Source organism: Capra hircus, chromosome 23, assembly GCF_001704415.2.
Source record: "Capra hircus breed San Clemente chromosome 23, ASM170441v1, whole genome shotgun sequence".
Taxonomy (NCBI): Eukaryota; Metazoa; Chordata; class Mammalia; order Artiodactyla; family Bovidae; genus Capra; species Capra hircus.
The window spans coordinates 32,544,554-32,566,751 of NC_030830.1; the positions used below are offsets into that span (position 1 = coordinate 32,544,554).

General features: G+C 40.0%; 1 protein-coding gene across 6 annotated transcripts in view; it reads right to left on the reverse strand.

The window, feature by feature from the left end:
* UBR2 (ubiquitin protein ligase E3 component n-recognin 2) overlaps positions 1-5,085 on the reverse strand; it is a 104,569-nt gene extending 99,484 nt beyond the window's left edge. For 2 of the 6 annotated variants that reach the window (XM_018038984.1, XM_018038982.1), the window contains exon 1: positions 3,875-5,058. In XM_018038984.1, coding sequence (XP_017894473.1) covers positions 3,875-3,952 — 78 coding nt within the window. In that variant the 5' untranslated portion in view covers positions 3,953-5,058. Of the gene's footprint in view, positions 1-3,874 lie in introns of all 6 variants that reach the window. The other 4 variants (XM_018038985.1, XM_018038986.1, XM_018038983.1 and 1 more) reach the window with 3 other exon arrangements.

A 22,198-nucleotide genomic window follows, 5' to 3' on the forward strand; every position in this document is an offset into this window, starting at 1 on the left:
ATAAACACAAAAATGAAAGAATCCCTTGGGGTTAGTTCTTTTATCACAGTGAAAAGAGAAAGTGAAAAGTCGCTCAGTCATGTCTGACTCTTTGGGACACCATGGACTGTATATAGTCCATGGAATTCTCCCGGCCAGAGTACTGGGGTGGGTAGCCTTTCCCTTTTCCAGGGGATCTTCCCAATCCAGGGATTGAACCCAGGTTTCCCACATTGCAGGCAGATTCTTTACCAGCTGAGCCAAAAGGGAAGCTTTATCACAGTATCTAACTATAATTCTTGCCAAATTAAGACTGCATTCTTTAACCACATTTGGTTTTGCTTTTGAACAAGGATAATCAACATGTAAGTTAACTATAAAACAACAATCTAAAGCAACAATCATTAATGCTGAAACGGAGCTTTAGGGACTATATTAAGAAAAAATTAGAACCAAGAAAAATGTAACTTAAAATAGGCAAAAGTTCCGAATTGACACTTAAAAAAAAAACAACAAATACCCAAAAAGCTTATGAAAAGATGTTCAACATCATGAGTCACAAGGGAAATACAAATCAAAACTATAAAGAGATCCAACTTTACACCCAACAGAATGGCTATAACTAAAAAAACAATTAACAAGTGTTGACAAGGATGTGAAACCCACTGAAAACCACATCTGCTTATAGGAAGATAAAACGATGCCGTCATTTCCACCTAGCAATTCCTGACCCAGCAATTCCTCTCCTGGGTGTATGCCCAATAGAAAAGAAAACATATGTTCCCACAAAAAAAACTGCACACAAAAGTTCATAGTAGCACAATTCATAATCTCCCAAAAGCTGAACAACCCAAACAGCCATCAATGGATGAATGGATAAATAAAATATAGTATATCCACATAATGGACTATCATTTGGCAGTAAAAAGGAGTGAAGTACTGAGGATACATGCTACGATAAGGACAAACCTTGAATACTTATGCTAAGCGAAAGAAACCAGTCACAAAAGACAACATATTACATAACTCCATTTATATTAAATTTCCAGAAGAGACAAGTCTATGGAAACAAAAAACAGGTTAGCAGTGGCCTAGAGTCTGGGAGGTTAGGAGGAGTGTACAGCTAATGGATATAGGATTTCTTTTGGGAAGGTGATGAAAATGTTCTCAAACTGATTGTGGTGATGGGTGTACAACTCTGCATATACTAAAAACCACTGAACTGAACTGTAAGATATGTGAATTATATTGCAATATATAAAACTGCTGAAAATTTTAAGGTAAAAAGTAATCAATATAGATATAATACTCTACATAAAACTTCTTTTTTGGGGGGGGGGCTCCTAAAAAAAAAAAAAAACTTCTGTAAGGAATATATAGTTCTTTCAGACTTGGGGAGAAACAATACATCCATTTCTTAAATCATCCACTGAAACAAATAATCAAACGTGTGCAGCATAAGATGTAGACAGACTCAAGAAGTGTTAGGGGAATCATATATACTTGCACAACCGGGAGCTGGTGATGGACAGGGAAGCCTGGTATGCTGCAGTCCATGGGGTCGCAAAGAGTCGGACACAACTGAGAGACTGAACTGAACATACTTGCAGAATCAACTCTACCAAAGGAAAGAGAAAACTAGAACATAGGGCCAGTCATTTTTCTATCCTAAACTTAAAAGTACTGGAGTGCTTAAATACTTCTAAGAGGCATTCTAGTAAAGAATAGATGGGGTCACAAAAAGTCCTTCCTCCTCATACAAATAAGAAAAGCCAGTGTGTAAATACAGTGTGGGAAAATGACACCAGTGCTTATTAGTAATTTTAGACGGATGTGATCCCAACCAATTACCGGCTACAGAGGTCTAAAGGCTGCAATAATTGTTTATTATTTGCTTATTCTGTCTAAAGTTTATTTTAACCTGAGAAAACTTTATTCATTTTAATTTGTGACAAAGGCTGGGCTGGAGCTAAAGCTGGAAGAATACTAAAGCATTATGCTGTCTTAACCAAATACAGACAATAAACGCGTCACAAAGTAAGGGCAAATTATACTGCTTGAAGAATCCTCTATTTTAATACTAGCCTAAGTCTTCTTTAAGAAATTCTGTTGGCCTTCAGACTAAATTTTTTCCCATCTTATTATTCAGAAACCCATCTAAAAGGAAACAAAGCAAAACTAAAGTGTAGCTCAGACTCTGATCTTTACAAACTCCAAGTCATTTTGATTGCATTTCCCTTAATTCCCCCCACTACATCTGACTGAGAATTTCACTACACAAGGACTGGGAGCACTGGTCTCTAGCATTGCTTTTATAACTGCTCACTCAGGAAATCTCAACAAATTTGAGAAGCTCTCACTGAATAACTTGCACTTTTATTTAAAATTTTATTTCATATTGGAGTATAGTTGATTGCCGATATTGTGTTAGTTTTAGGTGTACAGCAGCTTGCACTTTTAGAAATGGGAAAACAGAGTACATAGCCTGTACCACTGGGTCACAGGCAAAATTCGGCGGGAGGAAAAAAAAAAATGTCAGGTAAATAACAGGACAGATATCAACATGGATACTGAAAGGACGACGTGGATAGGGAACAGCTGTTATCATTTTACTATTCACTTTAAACACAGCTTTCGTTTTTTTTCAAATCTCTCGATAAATGAAAAGGCAGAGGGGGAAAATCCTTGGGTTGTTGCAATATTAAGCAGAAAGTAAATGAAAACGGAACTAAGCAAGCTGGTTTAAAAACAAAAATGCATCATTCAACAACGTGTTTCTTGAAACTTTTCAACTCTACTCCTGACATTTACTTCCCCCGTGACTCTAGTGTCCTCATCAATTCGCCCAAAATAACTCACTAACCAACAGCCCCATAGTGCCCTACTACAATTTTGTTCCTAACATTCAGATTGTTGACTTGTGCTCAAAGGTCACTTCCTCCCTATTAATAGTTTTTTAAAATCGGAAGCACGAAAGGTCGGGCCTAAGCTGTTTTGGTCCATTCATAATCATTCTGGGCAATCTGTTCTAATGGGTGTTCCCTGTCCTTCTGGAGGAAAGATACCATCGAGTTTTATTAATTGTTTTATAACTCTGCTACTTATATGAGCATATTCATATTACAGGTTCAGTACAAGACTGGCTTTGAATGCTTTAAGTTTGGGCATTAACTGCTCTCACCATGCTGTGGCCACATTATTAGCTTCCATTTACTGACAGCCGCTCTCTCAAAGTTATATAACGTTTGTTCCCCGTCCAACTACCCCCAACTCCTAGACGAATTATTGTTTTAATCTCCCAGTCTCAATGACCACTTTCTCACACTCCATAAATGTGTCAAGACACTAACTCTTCGCACATTCAGTAACGTCGACTGACCAAACCAGGGCAAAAACACACTGAAAAGGAGGGGTAAAGACGGAGAACAGTGTCGCCGGCATCTTTGGATGCCAAGAACGGTCCCAGAAACAAAGTAAAGGCGGCAGGTTTCAAATGAGGAGGCAAGGCTCCGCTTATTTCCGGAAAACGATTCAGGAAGACAAAGTATCCAAAAAACCAGGAAGCAGAGTTGGCACAGAGGGCAAAGGCCCTGTGCTGGGGGACTTACTGGGACTGTGGGGTAAAGGAGGAATAATGGAAGAGCGGAAGGGAACGCGAGGGTGGCTGGTGCACCCAGCAGCGCTGCCGGCTACTTGTAGATAAAGAGGGAAGGAGAGGGGCAGGATCTGGGGCCTCCTCGGGCCAGGGGAAGTCCTACCCTACACGGCGAGGCCCCGCGAGCCGGGTCGTCACCCCAAGTCAGGGCCCGCCACTCGGGGATTCCCAGGAGTCGGTTCCTCCCGCGGGGCGCGGCCTGCCACGGCCGGACATCCGAGCCCCGGTCCAGGCACTCACCCCCGCGGTCTCCTCAGCTGAACATTCCAGCAAACTCCTGTCGAGGGCCTGCACCTCAGGCTCCAGCTCCGACGCCATCTTCCCTCCTTCGCCTCCCCAGCGCTGACGCCGCTACTGCCGCCCCGAGGGCAGCGGCCTCGCCACGGCCCGGGGGAGAGGTGGGGCGCAAAGCCACCACCCTGCCTGGGGCGGTCGATCTTGAGCAGGAGTTCAGGTGGCTGCGGGTGGAGAAGACGAAGAGTAGCGCGAGGTGAGCCGGGCAGAAGGGACAGCGTTTCCTGCGCTCCCTCCCGGGCTCTGCGCCCAAGAGTCAAGTCACCGCCTCGTCCCTGCCTCGGGGAAGGACACAGAAAACATCGGACCTGGCACTCCTGCCCGTTTCTACAGCGTCCGGCACCGTGAAAGGGGCAATAACACCCCAAAGAGGAAGCAGAGCACTCTGGGAGTTGTAGTCGTCCTCCGCAAGGCCAGGGAAAAAGTGGAACCCTTACAAGGAGCCCCCCCCCATGGCATTGTGGGAGTTGTAGTCCCTTCGTCTCCTTAGAGCTTGGAGAAATGGCAGATGAGCGGGCGGGGCTTTTCCGTACCGCTAGAATCGTGGGAAGAGACCACCTGGGAAGAGGCAGAAGCGCGAGATACTGTGTGGTACTGTAGTTTTATCCCTCAACACCGTTTGTTCATTTTTATATCCCAGAGCTTAGAACGGTGCCTGGCACGTGGTAGAACTCCAGTGCTTTTCAAAGCCTGGAGTGGGTACGAACTCAAATACTTGTCAAATGAATAAACATTCTTATAGTTACATTTCTATAGTGTTTATGGCCCTGTCATCCATCAACACTGGTAACGAAGGTGTACATCCCCCAGGATTTTGAAGGTTTTTAAAACATGTTAAACTGGTGTGAAAGGAAACGTTTCAAGTGATTTAGTTATGACCGCTTATTAAAATTTATTACACATCTTGTTGCAAAGGAGAAGGAGTCTACTGAGCCAATTCAAAGAGTTACTCTTGATCGAGACGTTTTATAGAAATAGATAATCATTGTTAGGCTGGACACAAAAGGAAATTATGTTTCGGTAGAGGTAATTAGACTCTTGACTGACAGGTGCGTGGGTTTCTTAGAACAAGTCTTCAGTTCCTTTAGAGTTTATCAGAAAATTGCTTACACGTTGTATTAGGTATGAGCTTTATTCCCACAAAGAAGTTGTGAATTACATTAGGCAAAAAAAGTTCTGATGGAATCCAGGTTTAGGATTTTTTTTTTTTTTTTTGCTGGGTGTTATTGTTGTTAACAAAACTATAATATTACCCAAGTTTTTTCTTTTAAGGAAATAAAAATTACCCATAATCCCACAGTCCAAATAAGCCTTGTTATCACTTTAAAAAATGAAACTAATATATATATAAGTTAGAACTTCAAACTCAATGGAAATATTTTTAAAGGGAAAAATGATAACTATGCCTCTTACCCAAAGTCCTTCTCCACAAAGAAAAACATTTTTAATACTTTCTTATGATTCTATCCAGAAAAAAAAAATAGTACGCATATATGCATAAATACCTAGAATGAGAGATCTTGAAAGGGTCTTTTATATATATACAATGTTACCTTCTTCTTTGCCCAACCTCCTTGCCCTAATGGGCTCCCGAACCAGAGACAACCTGGAGGAAGCCTGGGATTGTTATAACCCAGAAGCAAAGATAATGCCTCTTTAAGAGTCCTAATGTAGAATTAAAGCCGTTAAAATGCATTTTAAAGAAACTTTAATATCATATATGAAACGAATCGCCAGTCCAGGTTCGATGCATGATACTGGATGTTTGGGGCTGGTGCACTGGGACGACCCAGAGGGATGGTACCGGGAGGGAGAAGGGAGGGGAGCTCAGGATGGGGAACAGGTGTATACCTGTGGCGGATTCATGTTGATGTATGGCAAAACCAATACAATATTGTAAAGTAACTAGCCTCCAATTAAAATAAATAAATTTATATTAAAAAATAAAAAAATAAAGAAAGTTTATTATTGTTAATTTTTGGATTAATTTTAATATTCTTTTCCCCTAAATTCTTGAGTTGGATATTTCTATTAACCGTTCTTTTTCAAAATGTACATCTAAAGCTGTGGTTTTCAAACCTGAGTGTGCATCAGAATTACCTAGAGGTCTTTTTTTTTTTTTTTTTTTTTTACCTAGAGGTCTTGATAAAATACAGACTTCTGAATCCCACTTTCAGAATTTCTGATTCAATAGGTTTTGGATGGAGACTGAAAATTGTATTTCCATGGTTCCTGGGTCAACCTGTGGGCTTAGGGACTAACTTCAAGAATCACAGATTTATTAATGCAATGCATTTCCATTATATACTGCTTTAATTATGTTACACAAATTTTGATATATTTTATCATTTATTAGTATGATTTAAAATTTTCTAGTGTGTATGACCTTGTGATCTTTTTTCTTTTTAATATCCATAACTCATTTATTTTGTAACTGGAAGTTTGTACATCTTAATCTCACTCACTTTTTTCTTTCTTCCCTCCACCTGCTGCCCTCTGGCAACCACCTGTTTGTTTTCTGTACATATAGCACTGTTTCTGTTTTGTTATATTTGTTCATTTGTTTTGAATTTTAGATTCCACATATAAGTGAAATTGTACAGTATTTGTGTTATTGTCTAATATATTTTTCTTAGCATAATACCTTCTGCTAAGTCACTTCAGTCGTGTCTGACTTTGTGCGACCCCATAGATGGCAGCCCATCTGGCTCTGCCGTCCCTGGGATTCTCCAGGCAAGAACACTGGAGTGGGTTGCCATTTCCTTCTCCAATGCATGAAAGTGAAACGTGAAGGTCAAGTCGCTCAGTTGTGTCCGACTCTTAGCGACCCCATGGACTGCAGCCTACCAGGCTCCTCAGTCCATGGGATTTTCCAGGCAAGAGTACTGGAGGTCCACCCATATTGTCAGAAATGGCAAGATTCCATTCTTTTTTGTGGCTGAGTAATATTCCATTGTATGCATGTACCAAACCTTCTTTATCCATTCATCTATTGATGGGTGCCTAGGCTGCTTCCGAATCTTGGCTATTGTAAACAATACTGCAACAAACATAGGAGTGCATACATATTTTCTAATTAGTGTTTTTATTTTCTGCAGATAAATATGGAGAAGTGGAATTTCTGGATCATATAGTAGTTCTATTTTTAATATTTTAGGGAATCTCTATATTGTTTTCCACATTGACTGCACCAATTTACATTCCTACCAAGAGTGCATGAGGGTTCCCTTTCTCCACATCCTGCTATTTACTGTCTTTTTGATAATTGCCATTCTGACAGGTGAAAGAGGATACTTGTGCTTTTGATTTGCATTTCCCTGATGCAGGTGTTCCCAACCTCTGGGATCTAATGCCTAATGATCTGAGGTGGAACTGAGGTAATAAAAAAAAAAAGTGTACAAGAAACATAATGCTCTTGAATCATCCTGATACCATTCCCCACCCCTCCCTGCAGGTCTGTGGGAAAATTGTCTTCTATGAAATTGGTCCCTGGTTCCAAAAAGGTAGGGGACTACTGTCCCAATGAATAGTGATGCTAAGCATCTTCTCATGTCCCTGTTAGCCATCTGTATGTCTTCTTTGGAAAAAATCTGTGGAGATCCTCTGCTCGTTTTTAAAATCAGGTTGTTTGCTTTTTTTACTTTATTTTTTCTATTTTTAAATTTTTTAAAATTATTTTTTTTTCTTTAGGTTTGCACTATGCAACATGTGGGGTTCTAGTTCCCCAACCAGGGAATCGAACCTGTACCCTCTGCAGTGAAAGCATGGAGACTTAACCACTGGACTGTGAGGAAAGTCCAGGTTGTTTGTTTTTTAAATATTGAGTTGTATAAGTTCTTTATCATATTTTAGATATTAAACCCTTATCAGACATATCATTTGCAAATACTTTCTCCCATTTAGTAAGTGGTCTTTTCATTTTGTTGATAGTGACCTTTGCTGATCAAATGCTTTTTAGTTTGATGTAGCATGGCAACCCACTCCAGAATTCTTGCCTGGAGAATCCCCGTGATCACAGGAGTCTGGCGGGGTACAGTTCATGGGGTCACAAAGAGTCGGACACGACTGAGCAACTAAGCACAGTGCACAGTCCAACTTGTTTATTTTTGCTTTTGTTTGTCTTGCCTAAGGGGACATAACCAAAAAATATTGCTGAGATCAGTGTCAAAGAGCTTACCGCCTATGTTTTCTTCCAGAAGTTTTTATGGTTTCAACTGTTACATTTACATCTTTAATCCATTTGAGTTTATTTTTGTACATGGTGTGAGAGGGTAGTCCAGTCTGATTCTTTTGTACGTAGCCGTCCGGTTTTCCCAACACCATTTATTTAAGAGGCTGTCTTTTCCTTATTGTATATAGTTGCCTCCTTTGTCACAGATTGGCTGGAGTTCATTTCTGGGCTATCTGTTCTGTTCCATTGATCTATGTGTCAGTTTTTGTGCCAGTACTGTACTGGTTTGATAATTAAGTTTGAAATCGGGAAGCATGATAACTCGAGCTTTGTTCTTCTCTCTCAAGGTTGTTTTGTCTATGTGTCTATGGAGAAAACTTCTGTTTCCGTACAAATTTAGAATTATGTGTTCTAGTTTTGTGAAAAGCGTCACTGGTATTTAATAGGGATTTCATCGAATCTGTCGGTTGGCTTGGGTATGGTCATTTAACAAAATTAATTCTTTCAATCCATGAACACAGTATATCTTTCCATCTGTGTCATCTTAATTTCTTTCATGTGTTTTATAGTTTTCTAAGTACAGGTCTTTTACCTCCTTAGTTAGATTCATTCCTGGATAGCTTATTCTTTTTGGCAGGATTATAACTGGGATTGTTTCTTAATTTCTCTTCTGATAATTCACTGCTAGTGTATAGAAATGCAGCAGATTTCTGTATATTAACTTTGTGTCATGCAGCTTTTCTGAATTCATTTATTAGTTTTATTAGTTTTTTGGTGGCATCTTTAAGATTTTACATGTATCATGCCATCTGCAAACAGTGACAGTTTTACTTCTTCCTTTTAGTTTGTCTTCCTCTTATTTCTTTTTCTTGTCTGATTGCTGTGGCTAGGACTTCTAATACTATGTTGAATAAAAATGGTGAAAATAGACATTCTTGTCTTGTTCCTGATCTTAGGGGAAATTCCTTCAGCTTTTCACCATTGAGTATGATGTTAGCTAAGGGCTTGAACTATCTGGCCTTTGTTATGTTGAGGTATATCCTCTCCATACCCACTTTCTGGATAGTTTTTACCATAAATGGATGTTGAACTTTGACAAAGTTCTTCGGCAACTATTGAGAAGATCATATGGTTTTTATTCTTCAATTGGTTAATGTGGTGTATCACATTGATTTGCAGGTGTTGAACCATCCTTGTATCACTGGATAAATCCCACTTGATCATGGTCCTTTTAATGTTTTGTTTAATTTGGTTCGTTAATATTCTGTTGAGTATTTTTGCATCTGTGTTCAGTGATGTTGGCCTGTAATTTTACTTTTTGTGTGATAGCTTTGTCTGCTTTTGGTATCAGGGTGATGCTGGCCTCATAAAATGAGTTCAGAAGCCCTCATTCCTCCGCAATTTTTTTGAGAAGGATAGGTGCTAACTCTTCTATAAATTTTTATGTAATTCACCTGTAAAGCCATCTAGTCCTAGACCTTTGTTTATTGGGAGTTTTTAAAAATTTTTTTATTTTATATTGGAGTGTAGTTGATTAACAATGTTTTGTTAGTTTCAGGTGTACAGTAGAGTATTTCACTTAAACATATACGTATGTCTATTCTTTTTCAGATTCTTTTCATTGGGAGTTTGTTTTATTAGATTCAACTTCATTACTGTTCATATTTTCTGTTTCTTCCTGTTTCAGTTTTGGGATGTTGTACATTTCTAGTAATTTGTCCATTTCTTCTAGGTTGTCCATTTTATTGGCATGTAGTTTTTCATATAGTTTCTTATGATTCTTTTTATTTCTATGGTGTTTTGGGTTAGGTTTTTTTTCATTTCTGATTTTATTCATTTGGTCCCTCTCCCTTTTTCTTTTGATGAGTCTAGCTAATTTTGGTTATCTTTTCAAAGAACCAACCTTTAGCTTCATTGGTATTTTCTGTTGGGCTTTTAAAGTCTCTATTTCATTTATTTTTGCTGTGGTCTTAATGATTTCCTTCCTTCTATTAACTCTGGGTTTGGTTTATTCTTCTTTCTATAGTTCCTTTAGGTGTGTGGTTAGGTTGTTTATTCAATATTTTTCTTGTTGAGATAAGCTTGTATCACTATAAACTTTCCTTTTAAAATTGCTTTTACTGCATCACATAATTTTTTGTAAGTTTTAAAAAATATTTATGTATTTGGCTGCATTGGGTCTTAGTTGCAGCATGTGAGATCTTTAGTTGTGGTATGTGGGACGTAGTTCCCTGACCAGGGATTGAATGTGGGTCCCCTGCACTGGGAACATGGAGTGTTAGCCACTAGACCACCAGGGAAGTCCCATCACATAGGTTTTTGATTGCCATGTTTTCATTTTCATTTGTCTTTCATTTCAGTTCAGTCACTCAGTCGTGTCTGACTCTTTGCGACCCCATGAACCGCAGCACACCAGGCCTCCCTGTCTATCACCAACTCCCGGAGTTTACTCAAACTCATGTCCATCGAGTCGGTGATGCCATCCAGCCATCTCATCCTCTGTCATCCCCTTCTCCTGTGCCCCCAATCCCTCCCAGCATCAGGGTCTTTTCCAGTGAGTCAACTCTTCACATGAGGTGGCCAAAGTATTGGAGTTTCAGCTTTAGCATCAGTCCTTCTAATGAACACCCAGGACTGATCTCCTTTAGAAGGGACTGGTTGGATCTCCTTGCAGTCCAAGGGACTCTCAAGAGTCTTCTCCAACACCACAGTTCAAAAGCATCAATTCTTCAGTGCTCAGCTTTCTTCACAGTCCAACTCTCACATCCATACATGACCACTGGAAAAACCATAGCTTTTGAACTGTGGTGTTGGAGAAGACTCTTGAGAGTCCCTTGGACTGCAAGGAGATCCAACCAGTCCATTCTAAAGGAGATCAGTCCTGGGTGTTCTTTGGAAGGAACGATGTTAGCTATAACTCCAGTACTTTGGCCACCTCGTGCGAAGAGTTGACTCATCGGAAGACTCTGATGCTGGGAGGGATTGGGGGCAGGAGGAAAAGGGGACGACAGAGGATGAGATGGCTGGATGGCATCACCGACTCAATGGACGTGAGTTTGAGCGAACTCCAGGAGTTGGTGATGGACAGGGAGGCCTGGCGTGCTGCAATTCATGGGGTCGCAAAAGTCGGACACAACTGTGAGACTGAACTGAACTGAACTGAAGTGAACTAGACGGACCTTTGTTGGCAAAGTAATGTCTCTGCTTTTTAATACGCTGTCTAACTTTCCTTCCAAGGAGTAAGTGTCTTTTAATTTCATGGCTGCAATCACCATCTGCAGTGATTTTGGAGCCCCCCAAAATAAAGTCTGACACTGTTTCCACTGTTTCCCCATCTATTTCTCATGAAGTGATGGGACCAGATGCCATGATCTTCGCTTTCTGAATGTTGAGCTTTAAGCCAACTTTTTCGCTCTCCTCTTTCACTTTCATCAAGAGGCTTTTTAGTTCCTCTTCACTTTCTGCCATAAGGTTGGTGTCATCTGCATATCTGACGTTATTGATATTTCTCCTGGCAATCTTGATTCCAGCTTGTGCTTCTTCCAGTCCAGCATTTCTCATGATGTACTCTGCACAGAAGTTAAATAAGCAGGGTGACAATATACAGCCTTGACGTACTCCTTGTCCTATTTGGAACCAGTCTGTTGTTCCATGTCCAGTTCTAACTGTTGCTTCCTGACCTGCATATAGGTTTCTCAAGAGGCAGATCAGGTGGTCTGGTATTCCCATCTCTCTCAGAATTTTCCACAGTTTATTGTGATTCACACTGTCAAAGGCTTTGGCATAGTCAATAAAGCAGAAATAGATGTTTTTCTGGAACTCTCTTCCTTTATCAATGATCCAACATTTGTCTTTAGGTGCTTTTTAATTTCCTCTTTGATTTCTTCAGTGATCCACTGATTGTTAGCATATTGTTAGCCTTCAGATTTTTGTGTTTTTTGCAGGTTTTTTTTCCTTATAGTTGATTTCTAGTCTTGTAGTGTTGTGGTGAGAAAAGATGCTTGATAGGATTTCAGTTTTCTTAAATTTATTGAGGCTCATCTTGTGGTCTACCATGTGATTTATCCTGGAGACTATTTCATGTGCACTTGAAAAGAATGTGTATTCTGCAGCTTTTGGATGATGTGTTCTCTATTTTCAGTGAAGCCTATTTGGTGTAATGTGTCATTTAAGGCTGCTGCTGCTGGCTGGTGTTACCTTATGGATTTTCTGTCCATTCATGTAAGTGGGGTGTTCAAGTCCCCTACTATTAAGTTCTTATTGTCAGTTTCTCCCTTTATATCTATCAATATTTACTTCATGTATTTATGTGTTCCTTTGTTGGGTACATATATATTTATAATTCTTGTATCTTTTTCTTGGATTGATCCCTTGATCACTATTTAATGTCCTTCTTTGTCTCTTATAACAATCTTTATTTTAAGGTCTATTTTGTCTGGTGCAAGTATTGCTACCCTAGCTTTTCTTTGATTTCCATTTGCATGGAATAACTTTTTCCGTTGTTTCACTTTCAGTCTGTGTGAAAGATCTGAAGTGTGTCTCTTGTCGGCAGCATATAGATGGGTCTTATTTACATATCCATTCAGCCATTCTGTGTCTTCTGGTTGGAACATAGTCCATTTACATTTAAAGTAATCATTGATAGGTATGTACTTATTGTGGGGTTGTTCTGTAGTTTTGCCTTTTTTTTTTTTTGGTTGTTCTTTTCTTCATCTTTTGGTCTCTCCCCTTGTGATTTGATGACTATCTTTAGTGCTATGTTTGGATTTCTTTCTCTTTTTCATCTGTGTATGTATTATAAATTTTTGGTTGGTGTTTACCATGAGGTTTACATATAGAAATCTATATGTGATTATTTTAAGCTGCTGATCTATAAAGTTCCAATGCATTTTTAAGAATTCTGCTAATTGGGACTTCCCTGGCAGTCTGGTGGTTAAAACTCTGCTTCCAGTGCAAGGGGCACAGGTTCAATCCCTAGTCAGGGAACTAAGATCCCACATGCCATGTAGCCAATAAATAGATACTAAAAAAAAAAAAAAAGAATCCTGCTAATTACTCTTCCCCACTATGTTTACTGTTTTGACATCATATTTTATATCTTTTGTTTTCTGCGTGCTTTTACTACTTAGTATGGATATAGATGATTTTACTACTTTTATCTTTTAACCTTGCTACTAGCTTTATACATGGTTGATTTTCTATCTTTACTGTATGTTTGCCTTTACTAATGAAATTTCTCCTTTTGTAATTTTCGTATTTCTAGTTGTAGCCTTTCCTTTTTCACTTTGAGAAGTCCCTTTAATATTTCTTATAAGGCTGGTTTGGTGGTAGCTCTTAGCTTTTGTTGGTTTGTCTGTAAAATTTTTGATTTCTCCATCCAATCCAAATGAATCTTGCTGCATAGAGTGTTACTGGTTGTAGGTTTTCCCTCTTTAATCACTTAAAATATATCATGTCACTCTCTTTTGGCCTTCAGAGTCTCTGCTGAAAAGTCAGCTGATAGCCTTTGGGACTCTCTGTGATTCCTGGACCTGGATGTCTTTTTTCATTCCCAGGTTAGATAAGTTTTCAGGTATTACGTCTTCAAATATGCTCTCTGTCCTTTTTTCTGTTTTCATTTTGGAACCCTTATAACATGAAGGTTAGTATCCTAGATGCTGTCCAGAGGTCTCTTAAACTGTCCTCATTTCTTTGTATTCTTTTTGTATTGAGGTTCTCTTATATTAGGTGCATATATACTATAATTGTTATAGGTTTTCCTTGGATTGATCCTTTGATCATTATACAGTGTCCATCATTGTCTCTTGTAATGGTATTTATTTTAAAGTCTATTTTATCTGATATGAATACTACTACTCCTGCTTTCTTTTGATTTCCATTTGCATAGAATATCTTTTTCTAGCCCCTCACTTTCAGCCTGTACGTGCCACTGGGTCTGAGGTGAGTCTCTTGTAGACGGCATATATAGGGGTCTTGTTTTCATATCCATTCAGCCAATCTGTGTCTTTTGGCTTGAGTATTCAGTCCATTTACATTTAAGGTAATTATTGATATATATGATCCTGTTACCATTTACTTTATTGATTTGGGTTTGTTTTTGTAGGCCTTTTCTTTCTCTAGTGTTTCCTGTCTAGAGAAGTTCCTTTAGCATTTGTTGTAAAGCTAGTTTGGTGATGCTGAATTGTCTTCACTTTTGTTTGTCTGTAATGCTTTTGATTTCTCCTTTGAATCTGAATGAGATATTTGATGGATAAAGTAATCTTGGTTGTAGGTCTTTTTGTCCTTTCATCGCTTTAAGTGTATTCTGCCACTCCCTTCTGACCTGCAGAGTTTCTGTTGGAAGATAAGATTCCCTTGTATGTTATTTGTTGTTTTTCCTTTGCTGCTTTTCATATTTGTTCTTTGTGTTAGTTTGATTATTATGTGTCTTGGCATGTTTCTCCTTGGGTATATCCTGTATGGCACTCTCTGAGCTTCCTGAACTTGGGTGGCTACTTCCTTTTCCACGTTAGGGAGGTTTTCAACTATACATCTTCTCAAATATTTTCTCGTACCCTTTCTTTTTCTCCTCTTCTTCTGGGACGCTTATAATTTGAATGTTAGGATGCCTGATACTGTCTGAGAGGTCTCTTAAACTGTCTTCATTTCTTTGCGTTCCTTTCATTGTTGTGATGATTTCTACTACTCTGTCATCCAGCTCACTAATCTGTTCTTGTGTATCATCTAATCTACTAAAAATAGCCTTCTAGTGTATTTTTCATTTCAGTTATGGTATTCTTTATATCTAGTTCTTCTTTATATTTTTCTGATTCTTTGTTAATAACATCTAACTTCTCACTCTGTGCATCTGATTTTCCGCCTGAGTTATTTGAACATCTTTATGACCATTACCTTATACTCTTTATTGAGTAGATTGCTTATCTCCACTTAGTTCTTCTGGGGTTTTATCTTGTTCTTAGTTTGGAACATATTCCTCTATTATCTCATTTTGCCTAATTTGCTGTTTTTATTTCTATGTATTTGGTAAGTATTTATATTTCCTGACTTTGGAGAAATGGCCTTTTGTAGGACGCATCCTATGTATCCCAGCAGTATGCTTTCCCCCTGGCCAGTAGAGCTTTATGCCTTAGGAGTACCCCCTATGTGGACTGCAAGGGTCCTTCTGTTGTGTGAGACTGATCACTGTGGGTGGTCTCATAGGTGTGGCTGTCCCCTTGCCCAGTTGGTTGCCAAACTGCATTGTGTGGAGGCTGCCAGCCACTAGAGGGTGGGGCTGGGTCATGAGGCAGCTGGCTGTGGAAGCCCGTGGCTTTCCAGGCCTAGTACTGGCACACCGGTGAGTGGTTATGGGGCAGAGGGTCCTGGATCTTGTATTAGCCTACTGATTGGTGGGGCTGGGGCCCAGGGGCATCCCAGAGCTGGAATCAGCCTGCTGGTGGGTAGACTTGTGTTCCCCATTCCCCAGCTAGCTGCTCAGCTTGAGATGTCCCAGCACTAATACCAACAGGGGCCATGTTCCAGTTGTAATAAGTTAAAGGGAAGATTCTAAAATGGCCCTCACCAGCACCAGGGTCCTCACAGAATGAGCACCCCAAAAGGGCTGCCACCAGTGTCTGTGTCCCCAGGGTGAGCTCCAGTTGCTTCCTGCCTCTCTAGGACATTCTCCAAGATCAACAGATGGATCTGACCCAGGCTTCTTTCAAATTACTGCTTCTGCTCTGGGGCCTAGAGCATGTGAAATTTTGTGTACACCCTTTAGGAGTGGAGTTTCTATTTCCCACAGACCTCTAGTTCTCCTGAAAGTAAGCCCTGCTTGCCTTCAAAGCAAGGTTTTCTAGGAGCTCATCTTCCTGGTACAGGACCACTGGGGGAGCAATGTAGGGCTTGGGACTCTTGCTTTTTGGGGAAAACCTCTATGGTGTTATCCTCCCATTTGTGGTGGGTCACCCACTCGGGATGGGTGTGGACTATATAACACCCCTTCTACCTGTCTTCTTGTGGTTCTTTCTTTATATCTTTAGTTAAAGAAGATTTTTTCCATCAGTCTTCTGGCCTTTTTCATCAATGGTTGCTTTTTTTTTTTTTTTTTTCAAATTTTGGTGTGCCCATGGGAGGAGGTGAACTTAGCTTTTTCCTCCTCTGCCATCTCGGCCACTTCTGGCATTGTTTCGCTTTGTTACTGATTTCTCGTTGTACTGTATTGTGGGCAGAGAACATGGTTTATATGATACAGATCTTTGGTGTTTGATGACATTTGCCTTGTGGACTAGGGTATATGGTCAAGGAATCACTCCCAAACCATTATTTCTTCAAATATTACCTTTCTTACATTCTCTCTATTTCTTCTTTGTGGAACTTCTGTTTGACTTCCTTTTATATTTTCCAGGACTTTCGATCTCTTTTTCATTTTCCCATATTTTTAACTTTGTTTCATTCTGGTTATATATCTTCTAGCATACAAATTCTCTCTTCATCTGTGTCTAATCTGATATTAACTATCTATTTAGCTTTTATTTTCAATGACTTCATTTCTCATTTCTAGAAATTACATTTAATTCACTTTTAAAAAGTCCTATTCTTTTATAATGCCTTATTTACTTATGACACTAAATCTTTCTTTGATATCTTTAGTACTTATGAAAATGCTTATTCAGTAGTGTTCTGTAGTTGTACTTATAAAGGACTTGGGAGCTGAATCTTAGTTTGTGTGTCTGTGCAGATCCTCATTTAAATGATTGCTCCTTTGTGCTTTGTGATTATCAAATTTGAGATCATTTCTGCATAGCATTGACTAGGGGAATCTCAACAGGCCTGCATGACCTTCAAAACAGTTTTCCATTTACTTCTACAAGGCCAAATTTTCTAGGAACATCATATACTCAGAACCAGGTGCACTAGGAGGATCAGATACCCAGGATCAGTTTTTATGTCAGTCTCTTGCCTTGGGGATTCCCTAAGAGTATTAATTCAATTGTGTGACATTTTCCCTGTTTATAAATTCTTATGGGAGAGTTCTTTTCCCTACTCAGAGTCTAGTTTAAAAGCTTCTTTGTTATTTCCCTCTGCCAATCAATGAGTTTTTTCCTAATCTATCCTTTCACTGATATTCCATTCCTTTGAAAGCTCTGGCTTTATGTGGGAATCTCAGTTTCAATTTATGTTGCTTGGCCCAGAGTCTTATCTTTTGTTCCCAGTTGGTCATTGAACACTAAGCTCCAATTTTCAGTTACACATGGCATATTGAATACCTCACGACAGTAAAGGGGGGGGGGCGGGGAGAAAGATAGGCTAGGTATGGAGATGATAGCACCAAACTTTTGGAAGGTGGATGAGCAAATGGATGAGAAGTAACTGACTTTGCAGTCAGTGAATGCTAAAACCTGGGCTTCCCTGGTAGCTCAGCTGGTAAAGAATCCGCCTGCAATACAGTAGACCCCAGTTTGATTCCGGGGTCGGGAAGATCTGCTGGAGAAGGGATTGGCTACCCACTCCAGTATTCTTGGGCTTTCCTGGTGGCTCAGCTGGTAAAGAATCCGCCTGCAATGCGGGAGACTTGGATTTGATCCCTGGGTTGGGAAGATCCCCTGGAGAAGGGAATAGGCTACCCACTCCATTAGTCTGGCCTGGAGAACTCCATGGACTGTATAGCCCATGGGGTCACAAAGAGTTGAACACTTCTGAGCGACTTTCACTTTCAAGCCAGCAAGAAAGCAGTACAGATTTGTGCTAATTCATATCCAGAATGCTGAAAGATTTAGAAAAATAAAGCACCGTGTTACTGTGAAGGTGAGTGAAGATGACGCTAAAGACAAGAATATTGTTTGAAAGTCTGTTTAACAAGAAGTTAGATCACCTCATCTCCCACCCTGGAAGAAGACTAGAGATTTATCCTCTAGAGAGGCTGCACTTAAGGGTCTTTGGACTGAGAGACTTAAGGCAGAACTAAGAACAGGGACACTGTACTGAATACTAGGGCCCTAATTCAAAGTTGATACACTGAATATGTTCACCCCAAATGCATTTCACCCCCTTGGCTCTAAGCATACCAGTGGCTGGCTTATATGTCTCAGGCAGAAGTTTGAGAGAGTCTTCTCCAGAGAGACAAAACAGCCTAAAAGAAAATCTGTCAGAGGCGTGAAACTCTGTAGTAGACTGCTTGGGCTGCCATACTAGAGTACTGCAGACTGGGTGACTTAAAGCTACTGCTGCTAAGTCGCTTCAGTCGTGTCCGACTCTGTGCAGCCCCACAGACGGCAGCCCACCAGGCTCCCCTGTCCCTGGGATTCTCCAGGCAAGAACACTGGAGTGGGTTGCCATTTCCTTCTCCAATGCATGAAAGTGAAAAGTGAAAGTGAAGTCACTCAGTCATGTCCAACTAGTAGCAACCCCATGGACTGCAGCCCACCAGGCTCCTCCGTCCATGGGATTTTCCAGCCAAGAGTACTGGAGTGGGGTTATCAAAGTTCGGAGTCCAGAAGTCTAAGATCAAAGAACTAGCTGTGTTGGTTTCAGGTGAGGGCTCTCTCCTTGGCTTGCAGATGGCTACGATCTCATTGCATTCTCCCACAGCCTTTCCTCTGTGTGTTTGGAGAAAAAGAGGTCTCTGGTGTCCCTTCCCAGTGGGAGGGTAGCTGTTATATAGGTTGGTTAGCGAAACATATCTGGGAAGGGAGAACTGTGCTGAGCCCTGAGTGAAAAGAAGGAGGTAGTCACAAAAGCATTGTAAACAAAGGAAACAGCAAGTGCAAAGGCCCTGAGGCTAAAACAGACTTGGAATGAATCACGAACATTAAGAGAGCTGTGGGTTTATGGTAAAATGTTTTCAGATAAACTAATAAATACTAGGCTTCCCAAGTGGTGCTAGTGGTAACGAATCTGCTCCAGTGCAGGTAGACATAAGAGACACAGGTCCAATCCCTGGGTCAGGAAGTTCCTCTGAAGAAGGAAATAGCAACCCACTCCAGTATTCTTGCCTGGAGAATTCCATGAACAGAGGAGCCTGGCATGCTGCAGTCCATAGGGTCGCACAGAGTCAGACACAACTGAAACGACTTAACACACACACATGCTCACTCGTAATAGAACTGTTCTATTTTTCCTATTCTTTACTAAAACCTTTTCAAGATAGATGTTATTATTTTTAGTTAAGATATGATGAAACTGAGCTTCATAAAGATAAGGTAACTTGCCCAAAGTCACTGCGGTAGATTGAATCAGTTTTATGGCCCTTATTTTATGTATAAGTAAATGTTTATTTGGGTGTGCCAGGTGTTAGTGGTGGCATGTGGGATCTTCCATCTTTAGTTGCAGCATGCAAAGTCTTAGTTGCATCCTGTGAGATCTAGTTCCTTGACCAGGGATTTAACCCAGGCCCCCTGCACTGGGAACTTGGAGTCTTAGATACTGAACTATCAGAGAAGTCCTTCCCTTACCATTTATAACAAGTCTCAGGAATACTTTTATTTTCTTTGACAGGTGCAATATATTCTTTAAGGCATGTAAATTATTGTACTTGGTCATTATGGGAGGCCAAATGAAAGAAGGCAAAATAGTGTCTTTCTGGCTCTACACAGGCATTAGAAAACCAGTGACACCAAGCCCAAAAAGGACAAGGGCGTAAGGCTGCCCCAAGGCATGGGTTCTGTTATATCAGCCTCTCAGAAACCACCATTTACAAGTTCAATTATTGCAGCAAACTCTGTGGGTTGGCTTCCCCAGACAGTGTCATCTCCAGATATGCTTTCATGCCCTCTAAAGTGTGGTCAGCTAAACACCACACTGTCTACACTCCTTTGCAACTAGAGTCCTGGAGACAAATTAGATTCCATCAATTGTACGTGCTCTGGTGAGAGTTAGAAGTTGTAAGTGCATTGGAGACTACCTTGTTCCTGGCCGTTACTGACATCAAGCTTGGTCCTGGAGATGTGTATCTATTGGCTTTGTTTCTCTGAAGAGCCCTGACTGATATGATTACTATTAGCAAATATCCATTTGCCTTGCTGTTGGGTTCATTTAATTAATTCTGTTTTTCCATCTTGTATTAAAGTTTTTTAATTAAAATTTTATTTTGTAATAGATAATATTGCCACTTGAACCTAGCCATTAAGTTCCCTCTCTTGGAGACAACTACTGTCTCCATTTCTCATGTGTCCTGCTAGAGAGTTTCTGTATATTGCCGGTATATTTTTGCTTTTATGCCAGTGGTAGCATGTATGCATATTTTCTGCATTTCACTTTTTCATGTAGGAGATTCCTCCATAGGCTATGTAGTATTCCAGTGACTATATGTTTCATTTATTTAACAATCCCTTATTAACAATGTCTAAATCATTTCGTCTTTTGTTCTTACAGACCATATGGCAATAAATGACCTTGTAAAAATGTTATTATGCACAGGTAAGTGTGTCTGTGGGACAGATAAAGTCTTTAGAGTTAGAATCCCTAGACTACAGGGGATGGGTGTTTTAAATTTTTGTCAAAATTATACATGTGCAAATGTCAAGAATTTTACAGTTCTACAGAGTTTGTTTAAAAACAATGAAAAAAAGCAGAGCAGTCCTAGTCCCTTTCCCCCCATTTCTGTCTTCTCAGAAGAGGCAATCACTTTGAATTACTTTAGCTGCTGCCATATTTCAAAATAGCTTCCTTGTATTACTTCTTGGTTTTTTTCCATTTTAGGCATCATCTATGCACTTCCTGTTAGGAAAGAAGATTTTACGCTCTTTCATCCCCTGCCCCCACCTTCATATTCCTGTACCCTCCTAATGTAGTTATATTTGTCATTTAGAGAGACAAACTTTCAGTGTTTACACTATTATGCTGATAGAAGTTTTTTATAGCTGAGCCAACCAGTAAATTATGACGACTTTTCTTTTCCTGAACAACTTTTTATTTTCCATGGACTTAACAATTGTCTTATTTTTCATTTTCATCATTTTCTGTGAGCACACCAAGATGTTCAAGCTCCAGTTCTCTACCAATTGTCTAAGTCTCTCATTATACTGAGACACATCCAGTTACCTTTAAATTATATCTTGTAGAAATCTCTACTGGAGTTTTCTGACCTCCAAAGTGATAATGGCAGGGGACTTTTCTGGTGGTCCAGTGGTTAAGACTTTGCCTTCCGATGCGGAGGCGTGGGGTGCAGGGCAGGTTTGACACCTGGTCAGAGAGCTAAGATCCCATATGCCTTGTGGCCAAAAAAACAAAACACAAAAAACCCTGAATGGACTGGCTGTCCTGTTAGCCTAGAGCCAGTAGTAGATTTTCCATGACACTATGAAGCTTAAGCTTCAAGAGCCTTCATTTACCTTAGCGATGTATCCACACGATACACGAATTTTGTATAATTTGCAAAGCAAGACATTTTAACTGTTTGGTTAAATACATTGTCTCTTTCCTATTCCTGTTTCCCTCTGTCACATTTTCTCTCACATTACAGTTCTGAGATGCAAGCAAGGGGGATTAGGTTGGAGATCCATTCAGCTTGTATTTAGTTGGATTATTTATGTGGTTTGTAGTCACATCTGAATAAAGTTCAGTTATTGTCATTCATCCTAGTAGGAATTGCTATAGGAATATTTGTGTGTGTGTGTGTGTGTGTGTGTGTGTGTGTGTGTGTGTGTGTGTGGTATGTGCTCAGTCACTCCGTTGTGTCTTTACAACCCATAGACCGTAGCCCACCAGGCTCCTCTGTTAATAGGATTCTCCAGGCAAGAATACTGGAGTGGGTTTCCATTTCCTCTTCTGGGGATCTTCCCCACCCAGGGATGGAACCCGCATCTCTTATGTTTACCTGCATGGACAGGCGGATTCTTCACCACTGCGCCAACTCAGGAATATTCCTACCTTCTATTAATACTATGCTAACTCACCCTGGGTTGTAACACAAAGGTGCAGAGGCAGTGGTTATAATAAGATGTGAACATGTCCTATGGTGCCTGATGGCAGAAGTAGGTAACTAGGGGCAGAAAAAAAAGAAGGTCTGAATGTATGGAGCTGGAAGATAGTCTGTGGAAAAGTTTTTTCCATGTTATCAGCTGTAGGAAATTATAAGTGATGGATTCAGTTTTTAACAATTTAGTTTTCTCCTGTCAAGA